General features: G+C 39.1%; 1 protein-coding gene across 2 annotated transcripts in view; it reads left to right on the plus strand.

Moving 5' to 3' along the window:
* The first annotated feature begins 534 nt into the window (after positions 1 to 534).
* TBX18 (T-box transcription factor 18) overlaps positions 535 to 20,259 on the plus strand; it is a 29,370-nt gene continuing 9,645 nt past the window's right edge. Inside the window, exons 1-6 of one of the 2 annotated variants that reach the window (XM_074368663.1) lie at positions 535 to 1,335; positions 2,538 to 2,742; positions 4,907 to 5,008; positions 7,997 to 8,168; positions 15,351 to 15,518; positions 19,028 to 19,092. In XM_074368663.1, the coding sequence (XP_074224764.1) occupies positions 1,029 to 1,335; positions 2,538 to 2,742; positions 4,907 to 5,008; positions 7,997 to 8,168; positions 15,351 to 15,518; positions 19,028 to 19,092 (1,019 nt within the window). In that variant the 5' untranslated portion in view covers positions 535 to 1,028. Of the gene's footprint in view, positions 1,336 to 1,884; positions 2,147 to 2,537; positions 2,743 to 4,906; positions 5,009 to 7,996; positions 8,169 to 15,350; positions 15,519 to 19,027; positions 19,093 to 20,259 lie in introns of those variants that run through there. The other variant, XM_045508617.2, reaches the window with a different exon arrangement.

The following is a 20,259-nucleotide window of genomic DNA, read 5'->3' on the forward strand; positions in this document are numbered from 1 at the left end:
CTAGCTCGTATTAAGGACTGAACAATAATGTAGAAATTGTGCTCTCCTAAATATAAAGGATTTAAATATATCTCGAATTCCCTCTCCTTCCCCCAGAAAAATCCACAGGGTAAAACTTAAGTAAATAAGTCTAGTGCCACGCCCGGCACAGAGTGGGCGCTACTAAATGCAGGAATGTGTAAATGAGAAAAGCCGGGCCTGGTGGCTATGAATTCTCCCTATGCCTCAAAATGTTCTGAGTTGTAGCGATATTAAGTGATAAGGAAATTTAAAGTTTCTTGAAAGATTCTTGATATTCTAACGTGATGATCATTTAAGTTTAAAGCCAGGAGCCTCAGCCTTTCCAGGTCCCAGTGAGGAAAGCTGGAGACTCCCGGGCTGGACTGGGCTGTGGGAGGCAGGGAGACTGACCGGGTTCATCGCGGGGGCTGGCACTTCCAAGCCAGACGGCGGCGCTTTCCACTCTAGATTTTTTGCGACCTTGTAAGGAAGTGGGCGCGGGCTGAGCGGTGTCGGCGCCTCCTGATTGGCCGACCGTCTTGGTGATGGACAGGGCCCCAGACTCCGCCCCGGCCCCTTTATTGACACTAATGAGCAAGTTCTTCCCACCGCTCTCCTGCCTGGAAGTGCTGACAGATCAAGGCAACAAATTTCAATTACAATCCCTAATTTGTGTCCGCAGAGTGTTTTTTACCCATGTTAGTCCTCTCTGGCGCATCAGTCGAGGCAGATCTTGGAGCAGCAGGAGGAGGTGGAGGGGGTGGGAGCGAAGAAGTCCATCAGTGAGAGCGCGCGCGAGAGACCGAGGGAAGGAAACTTGGCGGGCGCGTCGCTGGTTCCTCGGATCCCAACACAAGCTCGAGAGAGGAAACGCCAAATTTGTTTTTGCTCTCGGCGGGGAAGGGGGCAGATCTCGGCCTAAGGGAGGCCCCGAGAGTCGTTCATATTTTGGTGGGACAAGGAGAGCGAGTGTGTGCGTGTGCCCGCTTGTGTGTATATGAGCGAGGAGCGGGCGCCGGGCGGCGGGGATGGCCGAGAAGCGGAGGGGCTCGCCGTGCAGCATGCTAAGCCTTAAGGCGCACGCCTTTTCCGTGGAGGCACTGATCGGCGCCGAGAAGCAGCAACAGCTTCAGAAGAAGCGGCGAAAGCTGGGCGCGGAAGAGGTGGCGGGGGCCTTAGATGACGGAGGCTGCAGCCGCGGCGGCGGCGCTGGCGAAAAGGGCTCCTCTGCGGGAGACCAAGGCACTGCGCTCCCGCCACCGGCTGGGACGGCATCCGGGCCCACCCGGAGCTGCGCAGACCTGGAGCGGAGCTGCGGCTCCCGGGGAGCCGCGGGTGAGTCGGCCCCTTCCCGCCTAACTACTTCCCGGCGCGTCCCCTCCGTGTCCTGCCGGCCCGCACCGCCGCGGGGAATCTGAACTTAGGCGAATTGTGGGCGTGCGCGCTCGCGCGGTGCCCCTACGTGCCCGAGACAACTCAGCCACAAGCCGGCTTGCCGTGGGTGTCAGGGCGCAAAGCTCGCCACTGCCCCAGCCGCTCTCGCCACGCAACTCGGCTCACCCTCCAGACGGTTAAAATGCCGCTTCCAGCCTCGCTCCTCAGGCAGCAGCCGCCCACTCGGCGACCCGCGCCCTCAGCAGCTGCAGTTTGTGGCGCTGGGCGGTGCAAGATCTGTGCTTTCCGCATCTGCCTCCCTTGGGGTTCCAGACCAAGGGCGCTCTTTTTCCTTTCCTAACTTTTAACAGCACGGAAGTGGGGGGAGCGACGGCATACCCCCCTCCTTGAAACTGAAACGAATGCCTAAACCGTTTGGGCACCGGGAAGAGGGCGGCGTATTTGCAAACGTGGTTTCCCGAGGGGTAACTGAGCGGTTCCCTTCCCTTCCCCTCTTGATTCCCATTGCCAAGGCCGACGGCGATCGTGGGCCTATGTTTCTCGCTCTTCTCTATCCTTCGCTGCTTTGCTAAGAAGCTCTGGGCTGCTGGGGAGTTTGGCGGGAGCGCAATGCGAAGAGCATTCTAGAGGATGCCTCCAGCCGGGCCCAAAGCAAGGCTCCTCGGACGCCTATTGCGAAGGGAGGCCCAGGCGCTTGGGACCAGGGGCCTGGGCTCCAGGCGCTTTTGCTCCGTGCTCTCCGTGGCGCAGGGTGTGTAGGAACCTGCGCTGGGGATCTGGACTCGGGAACCCAGTTTTTGCTCCTTTGAGCTAGCATCCCAGACTCTGGCTGTGGCACAAAACTTATTCTGGGGCCTTGACTGGGCGGAAGCGGCGAGGGTGGGGTGGACGTGTCCCGTGCACCTCTGCAAGAATTGGAACTTGAGGGGAAGAGGGAGCATCAAGCGTCTGGCCCTTCGGCTGGCGGAGTGGGTGTTTATCCACGGGCCTGTTTGCTATAAGGACCCGATGGCAAGAAAGCTTCTTCTTTCCTCCTGGTCCTTTTCCTCTCTTTTGCCGCCCTCGGAGGGGAATCCGTCTCCCCACCGGCTTCCCATCTCTAGCCCTCACCGATTTATCCTCCTCTGCCCTTTGCTGCCCAGGCGGCTGTGAGGACGGCTTCCTGCAGGGAGCTTCCCCGCTGGCGTCCCCAGGAGTCTCCCCGAAGGGATCCCCGGCGCCCGCCCTGGCCCGGTCCGGGACCCCGCTGCCCTCGCCGCAGGCCCCGCGGGTGGATCTGCAGGGAGCTGAGCTCTGGAAGCGCTTTCACGAGATTGGCACGGAGATGATCATCACCAAGGCGGGCAGGTAAAGGGCAAGCTGGCGCGAACGACCCGGCTCTGGCCTCACCCCACCCCTTGGTGGGTTAGAAAGAAGAGCCTACAGCGCAGTGGGGTCTCGGGTTAGCTGTTTCTACTGACAGAACAAGGCCCGGGGTAATAGTTCACTTGTGAGGCTTGCTTTGTCTTCCTAGCCCGGAGTGCAGTCAGTGAGGGACACAGCCCGGCTGTCCTCTCGTCGGATGCTGGGGAGAAAATGAATGTCGCCGCGGAGGCCGTCCTGGTTATTTTCGGTGTCTTCGTGCAGGGTAGTTATAGATTCTTGATCACACTTTACGGCCGTTCAGGCATTTATCTAGGCTTTAGTTATTTTTCTGGAACTGTGGAACAGATTAGCCACCCTTCCCCCCCTTTTTGTAAACGCAATTTACTCTTCAGCAAACTATCATTTTCTTTTTTTAGATTCGAAACTTCCAGTTGGTTCTTTATCAAAAGATTTGCTGGCAGTATGAGAACGTGATGTGTTATGCTATTTTGATATTAGAATAGGATGAAAATTACTGGAATCACCGGTAATAGATGCTTAATCTCTGCAAAAATGATTGCCCTGATTTTAAAAAACCGTTCTGTCAGGAGATCCACAGTTACGTGGTTACATTTTTTTCCTAAATGAAATCCAACAAAGTAACCTAAATTTGCTGAAGAATACTAAAAAAATGTACGTTGTATCTGCTTTTTGAAAGTGTGAAATTTGCACATCCATCAGCTAATAAAATAAAGTGATTTGTTGCACAAATCCTGTTAATTTGGGGGAGACACAGAAATATTTGGGTTTTAAAGTTTTCAGTTCTTTTAGTGAAGTGAAATCTATGAATAATATCCTCCTTAAAAGAAACTTTAAAAAGCACACACAACTCTTTGAGGGAGTACACATGGCAAAAACCTGGATAGCATAAAAGTATCCAAACTTATTAGAAATTACAAAAACATATTTTATTAAATCCATATGCTACCTTCTACATTTTCACAGAGCTTTTATTAATGATCCAAATTCAGTCTTCAACAACACAAAGCAACAGTTGTCTTATAAAGGATGTAGTTAAAGACCTTTACTCTTTATCTTACAGGTGCACTGAAATAACACTGAAACAGCTAGCGTATTAAACTGTTCTCATGGCTAGTTAGGAATAATAGACTTTCTTTTCTCTGGAAGTGGTCTTTAATGGCATTATTGTAGGAAACATTTCTGGTAAATAACAGTACTAAAATTTGTGTTATAAGGTTAAATTAGCAAAAATTAGATTAACTGGAAAGGTCCTAGGCATAAATCATTAGACGAAAGTTTAAAAAAAGAACTGCTCTATTTTTTTTTAAATATATACAATAATTTGCTGTTGTATTTCTTGCTACTGTGCCCTTTTAAAAAGATAGGTGCATTTACTTTAGCATCTCCTTTGATATGCATCTCTGGGAAGCCAAGAGAAATGTGAATTTTCATTTGTTTTCATTAGCAAAGTTTTCGAGTTAGCGTGGTTAAATAAGAAAGTATTTTCAGGGTATGGTGGGGGAAGGAATGATTTGGTAAATATACATTGTGTTTAGTTTCTGCTTTCAATAAAGAAGTTTTACTATACCTTTCAAATTTAGAGCAACTTTTGCACTTCACCTTTACCATGCTGCAGACAGGAAGTCCTGTCTCAATAAAGAACATATTGTTTGGTTATGGCATGGCACATTGGCTCCTTGTGGTTTTTTATAACCCTTTTAAAATTTCACATTATAATATATTTTATCACTTTTAGAAATTCAAATTTTCTATTTCTACCATTTGAAACACTTTATTATTTGTAGTATTAAAGTCAATATTCTTACTGATTTTTGTTTAAAAAATTAAGTGCTTTCTGTGCCATTATTTCTTCAGTGTACAATTTTTTTCTTTTTTCTTTTAGCTATACTGACGTTTCAGTAAACATGAAATGCAAGTATAGGGTACAACAAATTAAATTTATGTAGCTCGGTTCTGATATGTCCTGTATTCTGATTCTTTGAAATACATTACAAAAGTGAACGCTATAAATTTGTCCATATGAAAAACACAGATTTGAGAGTTTTCTCTGCTTATTCATTCTCCAAGCATAATCATAAACAAACACAAAACCCAAACCCTCTCTCCTCCCCTCCCTTATACCTAGGCGCATGTTTCCAGCAATGAGAGTGAAGATTTCTGGATTAGATCCTCACCAACAATATTACATTGCCATGGATATTGTGCCAGTGGACAACAAAAGATACAGGTACAATGATCGGATGGGTACAGAAAGATAAGAAAACACTGGGGGTTTACAGGCTATGCCTGTTTGATCTGTGATGACTCTGATATTTGTTTCCTGAAGCCTGTAGAATTCACACATCCATAATCCAACCCCGGTCAGTTTCAGTAGCCGAGACAGTTCCTTCTCTTGCAATAAATGTGAAAACTTATTTTTTATTTTGCTTTTAATAGATACAGAAATGTCTTCAAGTGCTGAGGAATTTTAATAAGTGGCCAACTTAATGTTGCTAAACGAAATGTGTCTTTTATATTGATTCACACTTCGATTAGGATTTTGAGATGAAATATTAAATAATGCTTGTAGATATAACATTTAACAAATTGTTTCATTTTCTTCGTGATTTTTTCATCTTTAAATAAATTCCCTTTACTTGTTTACGTACAGAATCATAACTGTTTGCAGTCTTTTTTCCTTAAATTTGAGAAAATTATTCAAGATTTTTTTAGACTTAAAAAAACAAAGTCTCATAATTCATTATAATATAAAGACATCTTCAAAGGGGTAATAAATTTGTTACCTTGTTTTTTGGTTGGTAGTTAACAGTAATTTTTTGAAAACTTTGTAATGTTTGGATTTTGAGAGACTATATTTATCTAGATATCAAGTAAAGTTGGAAAAGATACATTCTTTAGTATAAAACCAATGTTTGATTTTCTTCCTGCAAGCTATCAAATTGACAATTCTTTTTATTTTCCCGAGGAGTTAAAAATGCTAATATTCAAAAAAAGGACATTTTGAGGGGGAGGATCAGACAATGCTGCTTTAAATTTTGGTCTTCTTTCTTTCTGTTTTGTTTTGTTTTTTAAATAAACAGCTAAGGCATTTAGTAAGTTTTTAATGAAATCAGATTTGGTTTTTATCACTTTTTAAAATTTAGGGAGTTGCTTTTTTGAAAAAGGTTTATGGTGTCAAACGTATACAGATTTAATTAGTACAGGAACACAAAAAAGGGTAATAAAAGGACAGTTTTATTATTTGTGTTCTGTGTATAAGTTGCATCACTTATTTTAATTAAATAACTCATTAAGGAGTTTTGCTAAAATTGTCTACTACATGACAGAAGGTAGAAAGCATTGAAATTTATTCTTTAAATATACTTGGTTTAAAATCCATATTCTAATTTGAGTTTTGTGCTGAGGAAGATAGTGTAATTCTAATGAGCTTAGAAATTATTCTTTTCTTTTCTAAATTGCTTCCATATATTTTGGATGATTTATTTTACTTAACTGATTCTTATTATTCTCACACAAAGCCAGAAAAATTTCAAGTATTAGTATGAAGATGCCAGATTTTAAAAGATCAAACTTTAAAACAAATTTGCTTTCACTTATATTTCTTCTCAAGAAAAATTTTGTTTTTAGCGTTTGTATTTAGAATATCTCACAAAGTGTATGTAACATGTAGCATTTATTCTGTTAATGGATGTGTGTAGATTTTTGAACTATTCAATATGCATACTTTCCCAAGGTTTTGACAGCATATTACTCTATTTATTTTGGTGATAACTCTGTATCTATAGTGCCACTTTTTTTTTGCATTTCTAAGATTGCATTTTATTTTCCAACTAAGAGTGATATTTGGTCAAATGAAAAGTGATTGTGATTCATTAGAACGTACGATTAATGATCACAAAAGCTGCACTTAGGAGCTTGTTTTTTTGAATTATACTGTATAGATTAAAGGAAGTTGTTTTATTATTATTCTTAATTTTGTGACTATGTATTTTTTCCCAAGAAGAGGAATTAAAGAATAGAAGGCATATTTAAACTCAAAAGGAGATGAAATATGTGACTATAGTTGAAACCGTGGGCCTCACCAGAGATATTATGAAAATGTTTCATGCTATTTTAAAAAGGACCTTGCCTATTATATTGGTAGAATTCTCTGAGACTATTCATAAATTGTTGCTTTAAATTGTATGGCATATTTTAAAACAAATGAAAGAAAAACATTCAAGTATATAATTTCGTTTTCTACCCTTTTCTAAGTCAATCAACAATACACTAGTTTCTAGTTTTTGAATTAGTGTATTTTAAATTAACATTAATAAGTAATAATCTGAATATAAGATTAAACATTATGGTCTTATATATTACTTGAAACATTGTTACTTAAGTGTATTATTCTTACAGAGTCAATATATTTACATACATAAACAAACAGAATAGGATGTTTTGTCTCTTATTTAGAAAATTAATGCTAATTAGATAGACCATATTTTTTAAAGTTTGATATGTATTATAATTAGTGGTATTAAAAAAATTTAAAGAATATTCTTACAACTGTCAAGAAAGAGAAATATAAGAGGTAAAGGGCTATATTTTATGATTATACAATCTTTTAAAATTAAACTGAATATCCTGTTTATAGTGTAATAGGGTTAGAAAAAATAATTCTAAATGATAATAGAGGAAACTTTTTTCCTATGAAAATAAACGTGCTGAAACTTCTGACAACTTCCCCTTGCCTTCCTACCGTCTGTCTTGTTAGTCTGTACATAAGCCTAAAATTGGAATTGATACAGGAAGTGGGACACTTATATCTCTCAAGTGTTTCTGAGATTTACTTAAAGGTGGGCTTGACAACTTAGTGGTTTCTTCATGTCAACTGAGTATCCAGATGAAAAATGGAAAATATCAAAATATAGACAGAATGTCTAACATGAATTAGTGTGATTCAGAAGAATTAAAATACTTGCATTTATTGTGGGGGTAATGTGCATATTTTTCACTCAGTCCTTAAAACACCACTTGGAGCAGTCAGTAGACCATCACTACCTCAGAGAGTTTTTTCAAAGTGTTTGAAATCTTATTTTATATGCATTGAATGTAAAGAGTAAATTGTTGTATTTTAGACTTAAAAAAGGGTGCACATTATTTCTCAGTCTACTCAGTTGGAAATTTCAAGAAAGCAGTTGTCCACATACTGAGCCTTGTCATTGCCTTGTAGGTATGTTTACCACAGCTCTAAATGGATGGTGGCAGGTAACGCGGACTCCCCTGTGCCACCCCGGGTGTACATTCATCCAGACTCGCCTGCCTCGGGGGAGACATGGATGAGACAAGTGATCAGTTTTGACAAGCTGAAACTTACCAACAACGAGTTGGACGACCAAGGCCATGTGAGTAGATGGCCTCCCCAACTCACTGCCATTGGACGGTGGGGCCATGCCTATACTGTGCCTGCCTGAAGGAAATGAACTTTTCTTAGACTGTGATTTCCTCTCCTGGTTGATCAGCCTGTGCATGCATAATCTGTGCAAGATCAAGGCTGCATTTGCATCAGCGACTGCCTGTGGCCAGAGTATTCTATGAAGCATTCATAGGTAAAACTAGATATTGCATTTGTAGTGGAGTGCAAGAACCTTAGACAGACATTTTTAACCAAAAATTTTGTTTGAAATCCCATGAGGTGCTAATTATTACACTCAGAATATGAATTCTTGGCAAATGGGTGAACAGGGATAATGACATTGTGTCCTGCCCGCATCCAGGTCTTTTCCCAGCCGAGGTTCATTGCTTCTCAACAGTGACCTGGCTTATGTTGTTTGTGTGTCCATCCTCAAGTTCCCAATTGTTTTGTAATGACATCTAGTGTGTCAAAATATGTTATAATAATAATTCTTTTTAATCTTAAAACTGTTGAAATATGATATATATGTTAAAGTCAGTCATTTCAATAATATAGTCCTTTTAACACCTTATTAATTTTTATGCAAGTTCCTAGGCAAGATTTTGATGTTATTATTTTAATAAATAAGGAACTCTGAATGCATGCTGATTTCTACTCAAAGCTAGCATTTCTATTAGATTTCTGTTATTTGAGAGAGTTTTGACTGAGGCAGGATTGAAATGCCTTTTGAAGAGTATATTATACATAAAAGGAATACCAACTAGTTCATTTCTCAAAGATAGCATATTTATGGGCAAATCTTTTAAAACAAACATGCAAACTGTCACAAGCTAGTAAGTAAAACAGTGTGGACACCGTGTGATTTGAAAGTTGCTAGACAATATGTTAAGCAATTAATGAAGACATTCAAGTACAAACTGTGTTGTGGTACAAATGCAATATCTGGATTTTTTTGACTCATCTCACTCAAACTGCCAGTGCTTTTGTTTATTTGTTGCCTTATTTGATTGCTTTTGTTTATTTGGTGCTTTATTTCATTTAAAACAAAATCGGAAAAGTAACAGTACATTTCATTTTTGAATCCAACTTCATACCCTATATTTTAGTACATTACTTTGCTTTCTCTTCTTTTTTTCTTCATATACACAGTCAAATTATAACAATTGGCTTTCACTTGACATCAGTGAAAGAATGCTAGTTTTTTCTGTCTCACTGAGGGAGCTGACTGTGAAATTTTGCCAGTGTGCCCATTGAAGTCTTTATTTTTTTTAGAATAAAAAATTAAAAATAAGTGGCACAAAGTGTTACTGGTTTTCAAAAGCTTAAATATACTCTACTCATAGTTTGAGAATGTATCTTATAAAGAGATAATTGGGCCTAAAAACTATACACTGTCATATATAAGGTACAAACTCCTTTAGGTAACTTCAGTAAATACAGTCATTTTCTAATTCTGATTCTTTCAGTTCATATTACTGGCTTTGTATCTAATATCTAACATATCTACAATACTAGGTATGGATCTAGTAAATGATCAATCTGCATGAATTTTTAATTTCATAATTTCACTAGAATTCATTTAAAACAATGTTTTCTAGAGAAAGAGAAGCAATAGAATATATATTATATGACTAGAATTCATTTAAAGCAATGTTTTCTAGAGAAAGAGAAGCAATAGAATATATATTATATGTATATAATATATATTATATGTATATAATATATATGGAGAGAAAGAGAGTGATTTATTTTAAAGAATTGGCTTGCACAGTTGTGGGGGCTGGTGGGTCCGAAATCTGCAGGATAGGTTGGCAAGTTGAAGACCCAGGGAAGAGATGATGTTGCAGCTTGAGTCTGAAGGCAGTCTGGAAGCAGAATTTCCTCTTCCTCAGGGAATCTCAGTCTTTATCTCTTAAGTCTTTCAACTGATTGGACAAGGCCCACTCATGTTACAGAGGATACTCAAAGTCTACTGACTTCAATGTTAATCTCAACTGAAAAATACCTACACAGCAACATCAAAACTGGTGTTTGGCCAAGTATCTGGGTACCATGGCCTAGCCAAGTTGACACATAAAATTAACTATTATGTAGCAGTTGTTTAGAACACAAAAGAATAGATTGCAAATTGAAACACAATTGTTTATACCTATGTAATTATAATCTTTCACTATGAGGAAATACAAAAACAAAACATAACAGAAAACAGGCAAAGTCTATAGAAACGTGTCATCTTCCAGTAAAATTTTTCTTTTAAGGTTGTGGCAGGATGTAATACTTTAATGAAGGAAAGTAATTAATGTGTGTGGGGAACAGGGGGAGAAAGATATGTATCTGTGCATTATGGAAGCAAGGAAATTGCCATTGCAAATGGTAAAAATGTAGGTATTGCTTGATACTAGAAAAGAATGCAGGAGGGAAAAATGCTCTTTCCATTATTTATTTAAACAAAGTTTTGAAGACTTTGTAAAATGCAGTATGAGATGAAAAGCCATGGGCTCTGCCTTCAGTGATCTGGCAGCCTAGATGCGGAGAGAAGACACGCACACAGATGACCGTGCAGTCAGCACAGAGCAGTGTGGCTGCCCTGCTGTCCCAGCCAGGAGAGGCTGGGAGGGCTTGTGAAAGTGTCTGTTGTGTTTATTTGCTCACTTTGACGACCCCAAATGAGGTTAGATTCTAGATGAGGGATTCGTTTCTTATTTTATTATTGATGGGATTCAGGGTCTAAGAAGACAGCAGGACAGCAGGACTGTTGTGCTGGGACTGACTCAGCAGTCAGTTTCCTGGCACGGAGACCTCTCTGGGTCTCTTGCCTTCTGCCTTCATACGTTTGAGCCCCACTCCCTGCCCCTCATGCCAAATCTAAAGGAAGTGACGCTAATCCCTAACTCATCAAGCTGTAGACTCAAACGAGAGGTAATTTTCTAATTTGCTTTCTAAATTACTTTCTTATTTTTTTTTCCTCTCAGTTCCCAATTTCACTCTGCTAAAGATGTACAAGTGTTCAACATAGCGACTTGAGAACTCCATGTGGACCTGGGGCTTTTATTAAATGCAGAGAGACTGCAGGAATCAAATTGTCACAGGGCTGTGAGTGGACCTAGGATTGCATCAGACATGAGATTCTGTGCCATTGTGATTTCCCCCAAAGTGATTTTTCATCTTTCAAATTCCAGGGATTGTTTAGAGAAGAATATTGGTGAGAATCTAGATACAGAGAAATGTCCCACCACTTGAATGTTTCAAAGACTTTATAATCCCTACTTTCTCCTTGGGGAACCCATAGCCAGCTTTATCTTGGATTGTATGCAGACCAAGACTGGTCCTTGGGCTGCCTCTGTGTGGATGATCACCATGTTTGGGTGGGGTATTTCCTTGTCATCATTGCATATTTCACTTAGAATTTGCTGTCTGGAGGGAAGCATTTGGATGAACATTTCCTTGCAGAATTAAAAGACATTTCACAGGCAATGGTGCATTGTAGATTTCAGCAGGACTCATACTTGCACTGCTGGGATGCTTTGGAAGGATGCATGAGCAGGCAGCCACTGCCAGGGGACCTGTGGGAGGGTCTGTTCTTCCAGCTGCTGAGGATTCAGTGATGTAGAGTCCCCCAGGCTCTGAGTTTGTCCTCATCCTTTTCCCATTTCTTCTTGAGAATCAAGTTGGGAAGCAAGGGGTCACCGGGGAGATTACTGAGATCTCCCGGATGAAAGGAGCTTGCAATGGCTTACAGATCTAACACATTCAGGTTCATGAGCATATCACTTTGGCTCTCTGAGCCTTGGTTTTCTCAAGGGTTATAGTGGAACCAGAGAATTCTGAGTGAATCAAATGAGGTGATGAATTTGAAAGTCCATATTTGTAAGAAGTGGTTTATATGTCGCGTCACGCCAGAAACAAAACAAGGCCACTTGGCTATGGAGCTTGTGACCTGATGTAACTGCCTTGACTCCTACCAATTAAAGCAAGTCAGCCCCTGGTATCACCAAAAATGCACAGAGCCAGGGTTTTGTTATCCTCTCCTTCTTGGTCCTTTGCTTGACTTGTTCCAACACTGGCATTTAGGTTGCCTAGAAAATTTCCAGAGTCAGCAGGCAGTGTTTCCCTATTGAGCTGTTTTGTAAGGCACAGCTGGTGTGTCTGTCAAACCACAGGCACTTTATGCCCAACAGATCAGAAATAAGTAATATCATGCTTCTTTTGAATTTTGAGTCACCTAGTGTCTTTAATGTGGAAAAAAACTTGTACTAACCTGTGCATGGGAAAGCACCCAGTGTTTACGGGCATAGGGCTATATGACTATCTGTGCTACTAGGTAATGCCCAAAAGGGGGAAAAAAAATCCTCCATCTAAACAGAACAGAAAGCATGGAACATACAGATCAGATATAATCATATGAATTTTGGTATTGAGCATTATCATTGTGGTTTCCTCGTTTATAAGGCAAGTGGTTCTCCTGGTTCTCCTAGATTTATTCAATAAGCAAAATATTGTTGACCATCTGTCATTATAGCTTTGATAGCTCATTACAAAGCAAATAATGCTATTTTATAAAGAAGAACTGAGGCTTGTTCAGCATTCCCTAAAAATTTCCAGGAATATGATAAATTCCTCTAGATAATATTGAAAATATATTATTCTGCTCAAATAATTTTTAGATTACTGTTGGCAGCTGCTCTTAAACATACAAACATAGTCATGCATCAGCTATTTCTGTACCCTACCCCAATATACCCACCACAGGTCATTTTGGAAAATCTGTAAGGATATAAACAAATAAATAATATTAAAATATTTATTAAACAAATAAATAATAGAAATCTGCTTGAGACTTCATAAAACAAAAACTTACTTTTCATTGACCAGTAAACAGAAACCTGAATCAATTTCTGTTTCCTTCATTCCAAGTCAGTTCATTCTAGTCTCTGAAATTGACTATGTACTTTATTTTTTGTTTGTTTAATGTACAGTGGCTTTCTCCAATTTTTCTTCTGTTCTGGAATTTGCTGATCATTAGAATCATTAGAATTAAATCTTGCCTTTTCAGATTTTTTACCTAAGATAACATTATTTTTTTCTAACATAACATTTTTTGTTAGACTTAGTATACACACACGTGTGCATGTGTGCACACACACACAAAGAGAACAATGTTTTGCAAAACAGTACTTATCCTTACTATAAGCAGCACACTCTATTTTTCTACTTTATCTTTTTTAATTTAAAAAAACTTTGAAGTGAACAATTCAGCAGCATCCAGTAATTCACAATGCTGTGCAGGCACCACTTCCAACTAGTTCCAAGCTATTTCCACCATTCCCTGTCTGTAAATGTCCAGATCTGCAAATATTTTCTTTTGTAGGTACCTCGCCAAAAGTAAAGGTCCATCAACAAACAAATGGGAAGACAAATTATGTTACATACATAAGATGGAATATTTTTCTACTTTATTTTCTAATTTTATTTATTAAAAAAATTTCTGGTTGCAACCCTTTAAATTGATTTTGTGAGCCACGAATGAGTTACTGAAGTTCTGTCCTTTTTAAGAGCTGGAAAGAGACTTCTCCAGAGGTCGCGGATTCATATTGTGTGTCCCAGGTGATGATGAGGGCTACTGTCCCCACTTCTGCTTTCCTCATACTCATGCTGTCCCGCCATCAAGCGTGTCTGGTGGGCACCACCAGCAGATCTGCTATCCAGGCATTTTCTCTAATGATAGAAAGAAAATGTTAGGGTAAACAAAACAAAACCAAGCCATTGGTTAATACCAGAGGGTGAAGACATCCTCTTGTGACAGCAAACACACTCTACAGGTAGAGGGCAATTTGTGTTTGGGCTGACCAACAACTGATTCTGGATTCTGACTTTGGCTTAGTGAACTGTGCACATCCTGAAAAACATGAGGAAGGTCAACCACTGTGTTTTCCCCAGACTTTTGTTTAAGCATTTCTGCAAACTCCTAACACCTCAAAACCTGAGTTCAAATTGATATAGGTTTGTTAACTGAACTCATTAGTTAAAACCTGAATATGGATTCTTGACAGCAAATAAAAAATCCCATTGGATGGGGCTATTTCTTTACCCCCTTTCTCAGCCTTGAAAGTATAAAACATATAAAGAAGAAGAAAACATTCACCCACAATTTCATCATCCAGAGATGATGACTGTTCATATCTTGGTAGGGGTCCTTTTTACTGTCTGTTTTTATGTAGTTATGGTAAGTTTAAAAACAACTTGGATTCTTTATTCTAATTTAAGATTTAAAAAGAAGCATTTAATTATAAGATTAAAAATGTCCTAAAAGCATTAGTAATGGCTCAATAATGTTGTATCCCATTGTGTGGACTTTCATTCACCTACCCAATCTACTCATGGAAGTGGTTTATAGTTTTTCCACTGTTATAATGGTGCCCTGAACATCTTTGTACATGAAACGCTTTTCTGGATTTGGAATATTCCCTTAGGATAAATTCCCAGAAGTGGAATCATTGGGCAGAAGGCAGTTGAACCATATCATCAGAGTCCTCTAGCAGAGTCTGCAAGCTTTTTCATCCCTAGGCGTCTGGGTCTTGGAAGCCTTGTTGTGATGGAAGCATGGACACTGGGCTCTCCAGGCAAACCGGAGACTTTGTGAGCTGCATATAAAGCAGACCCTGGGGTATCTTTAAAATCCCTTTGCTCTTGAGTTGACATGTTATAGTCAGCAACAGAGGAAAAATATTCTCTGAGAAAATGTTGGTTTGCAAATACTTATTGTAGGAACTGGGTGTGGTGGAGTTCAAATAATCATTTCAATATCATTTTTAGTTTTATTGTTTTGGACTCTTGTGTTCCATTTGGCTCATTATAAATAAAATGCTTATGAGTTTATTCTTGCATTTTAAGAAACAGAAAATTTAATGTTACATTCATATGGCTGTACACAGGGTTCCACCAAAATAATGATTTCTTTTTGTTTTTACTTTTGTATTTTTTTATGCACACTTTACAAATAACTTCCTAGCCACCCCACTCCAATTTTGGTATACTTTATTAATTGGCACCTTCACATCCTTGGCGATTTTTATTTCCAACTAGGGTTTGTTTTACACATTAAATATTTACTCATGGTGTTGAGATTGGGTATAAGTTGCTGACAAATTTGGCTGTTCTTTCCTTGACATAGATTATTCTTCATTCTATGCACAAATACCAACCGCGAGTCCATGTCATCCGTAAAGATTGCGGCGATGACCTTTCTCCCATCAAGCCTGTTCCATCTGGGGAGGGAGTGAAGGCGTTCTCCTTTCCAGAAACTGTTTTCACCACTGTCACCGCCTATCAGAATCAGCAGGTACTGTTCTCGGTATTGGTATCTTTCTAGCCTTTTCATTTCAAGTGCAGATAGAATGCTAGCTCTCCTTTTCACTGTATCTGAACATTATGAATTGTCACAACTGGCATTTACATCCAGAGTAGATATGTATTGTGACAACAATTATTTATCCATGATTCCCCAGGTAAAGCTACCCTAGTGGGAATTTCTTTAGACCAGAATGTGTCTCATGACTGGCAGTGTAGGTTAACTTTCCATTTGGAGACATTGAATCATGATGTCATAATTAAAATGAAAATATTTTTAATTTTATTTTATTTTGAATGAAGGTATTGGGGATTGAACACAGGACCTCATGAATGCTAAGCACTTAGCTATATCCTTCCCCCCATAATACTCATTAACTACTGTTTCACAATTGCTTTAGTTTTGCTAAAGATCCTACTCTTCTTCTTCTTCTTCTTTTTTGTTAATGAAGGTAGTGGGGATTGAACCCAGGACCACCTTGTGCATGCTAAGCATACACTCTGCCACTGAGCTATAACCCCCACCCCTGGAGTTAGAAAGCATGTGTATTGACCAGGAAATAGACATGTGGAATATGAAAAGTGAATTGTGTCATAGGCGTGGGATTTGGCAGCTCACTCTATTTTAAAATGATAATCCATGTTTTATGGGAAATATTTCAGAAGTATTTATCCCACATAGCCATTTTGGTATACATACAAAAGGGCTGTTTCTTTCAAGATATGCTTTAATTTTGATAGAGGGATGATGCATGCTTGCAGTCAGAGATGAGCGATTATGGAGTAATCCTTTCATAAAATTAGAAGTAAATTGAGAACTGAAATATTTCTTTTCTATATGAGTAAGTGTATGTACTTTTTAAGGTTATGTCAAGTAGGTGGAGAGCTGAAACGAGGCAATTATTTGGTCCATGAAATTCTGGCCAGTTTTCATAAGAAATAGTGATGTAGTTGATGCGGTCTGGGGTAGATTTTTGAAAAATTTCAACAGTCAGCAGAATTATTTTAGGTCTCTACTTCTCTTTACATACATATATATATGTTTAAAATGTGGCTTTATAGTCTCTCTGTTGTGTTTTCTGTTGTTTAGAAGCTTCTTGTGGGGAGGGTATAGCTCAGTGGCAGAGCACGTGCTTAGCATGCATGAGGTCATGGGTTCAATTCCCAGTACCTCTGTTAAATTAAAATAAATAAATAAGTAAGTAAGTAAATAAATAAATAAACAAACCTAATTACCTCCCCCACCACCACCAAAAAAAGCCAAACTAAAAAATTTTTAAAAAAAAGCTTCTTCAGAGATTTGGACCTTGTCCTGTGCGTCCCCCTTCAGGGCCGAGAGGCTCACCTGCTTCTTCTGTGTGGTGACACCAGTCCCACAGCCGAAGCTGTCCCGTCCTCTCACACTAATATTGTCACACTTTTATATAGGCTTTTGTGAGGGAACATGAAATTAACCTTTAAGTGGGCTGATGACAATTAGGAAGATATTCTTAAAATATATTAGGGGCAGAAAATAAATTTTTTTAAGGAAAAATATAATGCATGAGGAGAAAAGAGCAGAGGCACTTAGCACCTTTGAAACAATCCCGTTCCTCTTTTTTCCCTGTCTCTGTCTCTGTCTCTCTAACACACCCAGTTAGCTGTGTTCAGTGTGTATTTTCTCGCAGCCCCTGTGGTACTGTAAGTGAAATGCAGGGGGCTTTTAGTGCATGTTGATGACTAACACCAATAAACAAACGTTGACAAACCAATCAAGAGGATGGCAAAATTAGAAGGAAGGAAATTGATAATGAGGAAATGCAATCATGTTCTTTTTTTTTTTTTTTTCTAACTTCCCAGCTACTATTTTGAAGAACTTCTGGAAAGCTGGAAGGCAGCCATGCCTGGTGGTTACCAGCATGGGCTGAAAAGCCCGGGTCCCGGCCTAGTTCCATGGCCAAGTAAACTTATGATCATAGGAAACTTAAACCAGTACAAAAGAAAACATAACATTGGGATATTAACTACATAGAAGATGCTATGAGAATTAAATGAAGTAATATGCATAAAACTCATATTTCTGCATACATAGTATGCACTCAATAGATGTGATGTCAGTAATAAAAATAATGATAATAATAATTGTGATATAGCTCTGTTTAGACAAAGCACCACTATATAAATCTGTAGTCTTTTAAAAAAATACTATTTTAAATGAACATTTAAATTATTAAATGCTTTTTAAGCATTATTTAAATGAACAGAAAATTGAGCTATGTTGAATTGTAAAGAATTCTTTCAACAGCAGAGTGGCAGATATAGCGAATTAATTAGTGGACCCTTACATCTTCTCATTTATAATGGAGTGTAATCCACAAACTAAGACACTTGCATACACCTACCTCGTGTGTTGAGTGACTGGCAAATGGCTGTAAGCACACACAGCATGATATGGGGGACCGCAGATGACTTTCCAAAGATGCCTCTCTGTGCCTTAGTGCCATCCAACAGTGTTCATTTGTCTTTAGCCCAAATGGCACAATCAGAAGGATGTTCATTAACTGTGGATTTTACCAAACCAAGGAACACAGAAAACAAAGCATGATGTGCTTCTTAGAAAATAAGCTGTAAATTCCTCTGGGCAAAGAGGAGATCTGGTAAGAAATAGATGGGATTTGTTTATTAGTGTCAATTTCAAGCTGATAACTGGAAAAAAATGTTTTTAATGAGATGATTAGACCATTTGTAAAAAATTTTCTCTCAATCGTGGGGTCTTACTGTGCAAAAGAATCTGGTTATAAGTCAGCAAATTAGAGCTGTAGTTAAAATGAAGTCATTATTCATTTCTCCTACATGTATAAGATTAAATCCCATTGGAACCTCCAAGTTGTGGTCACCTCTGGTTAGACATTCACTGAAGTGCTCTGACCAGGGCACGATGCCATAGATAAAAGAGATGAGAGCCGTAAAGATGATTCAAGGAGAGACAAAGAAAAACAGGGAGGCAGAATTGTTAACGGAGTGTATATTACCTATTTCTGAAGAAGAGAGGGATACATAGAAGGTTAACAACATTCAGAGTATAAATGTCTCTTAAATAGAAGGTGGGTATTAGCTGTTCCCTGTCACCACTTTTGCAGGAGAAATAGACACGTCACAGCATTAAAGGGAAGAACCGTAGCTCTGAGAGATTGTCAGACAAAAGGCAAATTACCAACAGATGATTTAGAATCTCCTTCTTAGAGATATTAAAAACAAAGCAAACTTTATCTATTGCAGAATGAAATAGGGGAGAGGGAGTGTATTTTTCACAGCAAAAGGATGTCTAAATTGTTACTGAAATTTTCTTGTAGCTTTGCTACTAAGACAATAAAATACATGAGAAATAGGGAAGAGGAACACAGTAGAATCCTCTAACAGTTGATTTTGGACTGACTTACAGTTCTTCCATCATTTCCATTTTTAATAACCTTCCTTGGCATTCACAATAAGATGATGTGATTTTCCCCCCCCACTCTGCAGATTACTCGCCTGAAGATAGATAGGAATCCCTTTGCCAAAGGCTTCCGAGACTCAGGGCGTAACAGGTGAGTCTTAGTGAAGAACGTTCTGACTGAGATAAATATATTTGATTTTTTTAATGGTGAATTTCCCACTACAAAGTAAACAGCTACATCTACTGAAATGGTTTTGAAATCGTTTCTGATGAGGATTTAAATTTGTTAATGCCATTGGGCCTTGGGTGTACCTTATTTTGGGTGCGGCATTGTGGCTTGCCCAGTTCTAAGTTGAACTTTGACGTGTGATGCTGGGGTGAAAACGGAAGTTCTCAGGGTGTGCAGTGCATGCTGCGTCTGGGTCTTGCGGAAACCTGCCCCTCCAGAGCCAGGGGCTTCAATATCCCACGTCAAAATCTGCTCTACATCTGGTCTTGGTTTAGAATTTGCTTAGTGATGTTACACCTATCTACTGATCTGCCTTCGAAATATGACAGAGTTCCTTGTTCCCTCAGATTTCCAATTAGAATAAAAAACTACTCCCCACTGCCAAGACAGCTGATCCTTTCTGGTTTCCAAATTTGTCTTGGCTCTACTGACAGCCGCACACTTGTTTATTTTTTTCTGTGTCGTGTTTTATGGTGTTTGTCCTAAGTGGGAGAGCTACAGTAATGAATTCCACCTAATACTTTTATCAAAAAGCAGATCATCCTAGTTCTGTGCGCCAAGAGTTTTTGAATTTATTGATATGATTCCATTCCAATACAGTTCAGGGGCAACATTTTCTAAAATAACAGTTGAGAGTAATAATAGAATAACGTTCTCCAGATGCCCTTTCAGGGTAAGGCTTTGATTTAAATGGTTTTTTTTTTAAAATGGTTTTTTTAAAATGGTTTTTTAAAAAAAGTACTTGAGACATTTTTATCACTTTACTCCAGAAATTATTCTCATACTCCTTGAAAGCTTGGTATTGATGGGCTGTGTCTACATGAGGTCAAAATTGTCAATAATCTAATTTTCGGGACAGTTTCTCTTAAAACTGTAGAGAGAAAATGGTCAGGTAGTAGTCCACACTTCTAGTTCTTTCTGCTGACTAATTGGGCAAGGTGGGTGTAGACAGAGCGCTTTTCTCAGAACAAACTCAAGTGCTTGCACAAAGACTTGATTTCATCTTCACATGCAAGGGTTCTCTTAAATACCATGCAGTGTGGGGACTAAAGTGTACCGAGAACAGGGTAGAGTAACCTTTTAACTCAG

Source organism: Camelus bactrianus, chromosome 8, assembly GCF_048773025.1.
Source record: "Camelus bactrianus isolate YW-2024 breed Bactrian camel chromosome 8, ASM4877302v1, whole genome shotgun sequence".
NCBI classification, from domain to species: domain Eukaryota; kingdom Metazoa; phylum Chordata; class Mammalia; order Artiodactyla; family Camelidae; genus Camelus; species Camelus bactrianus.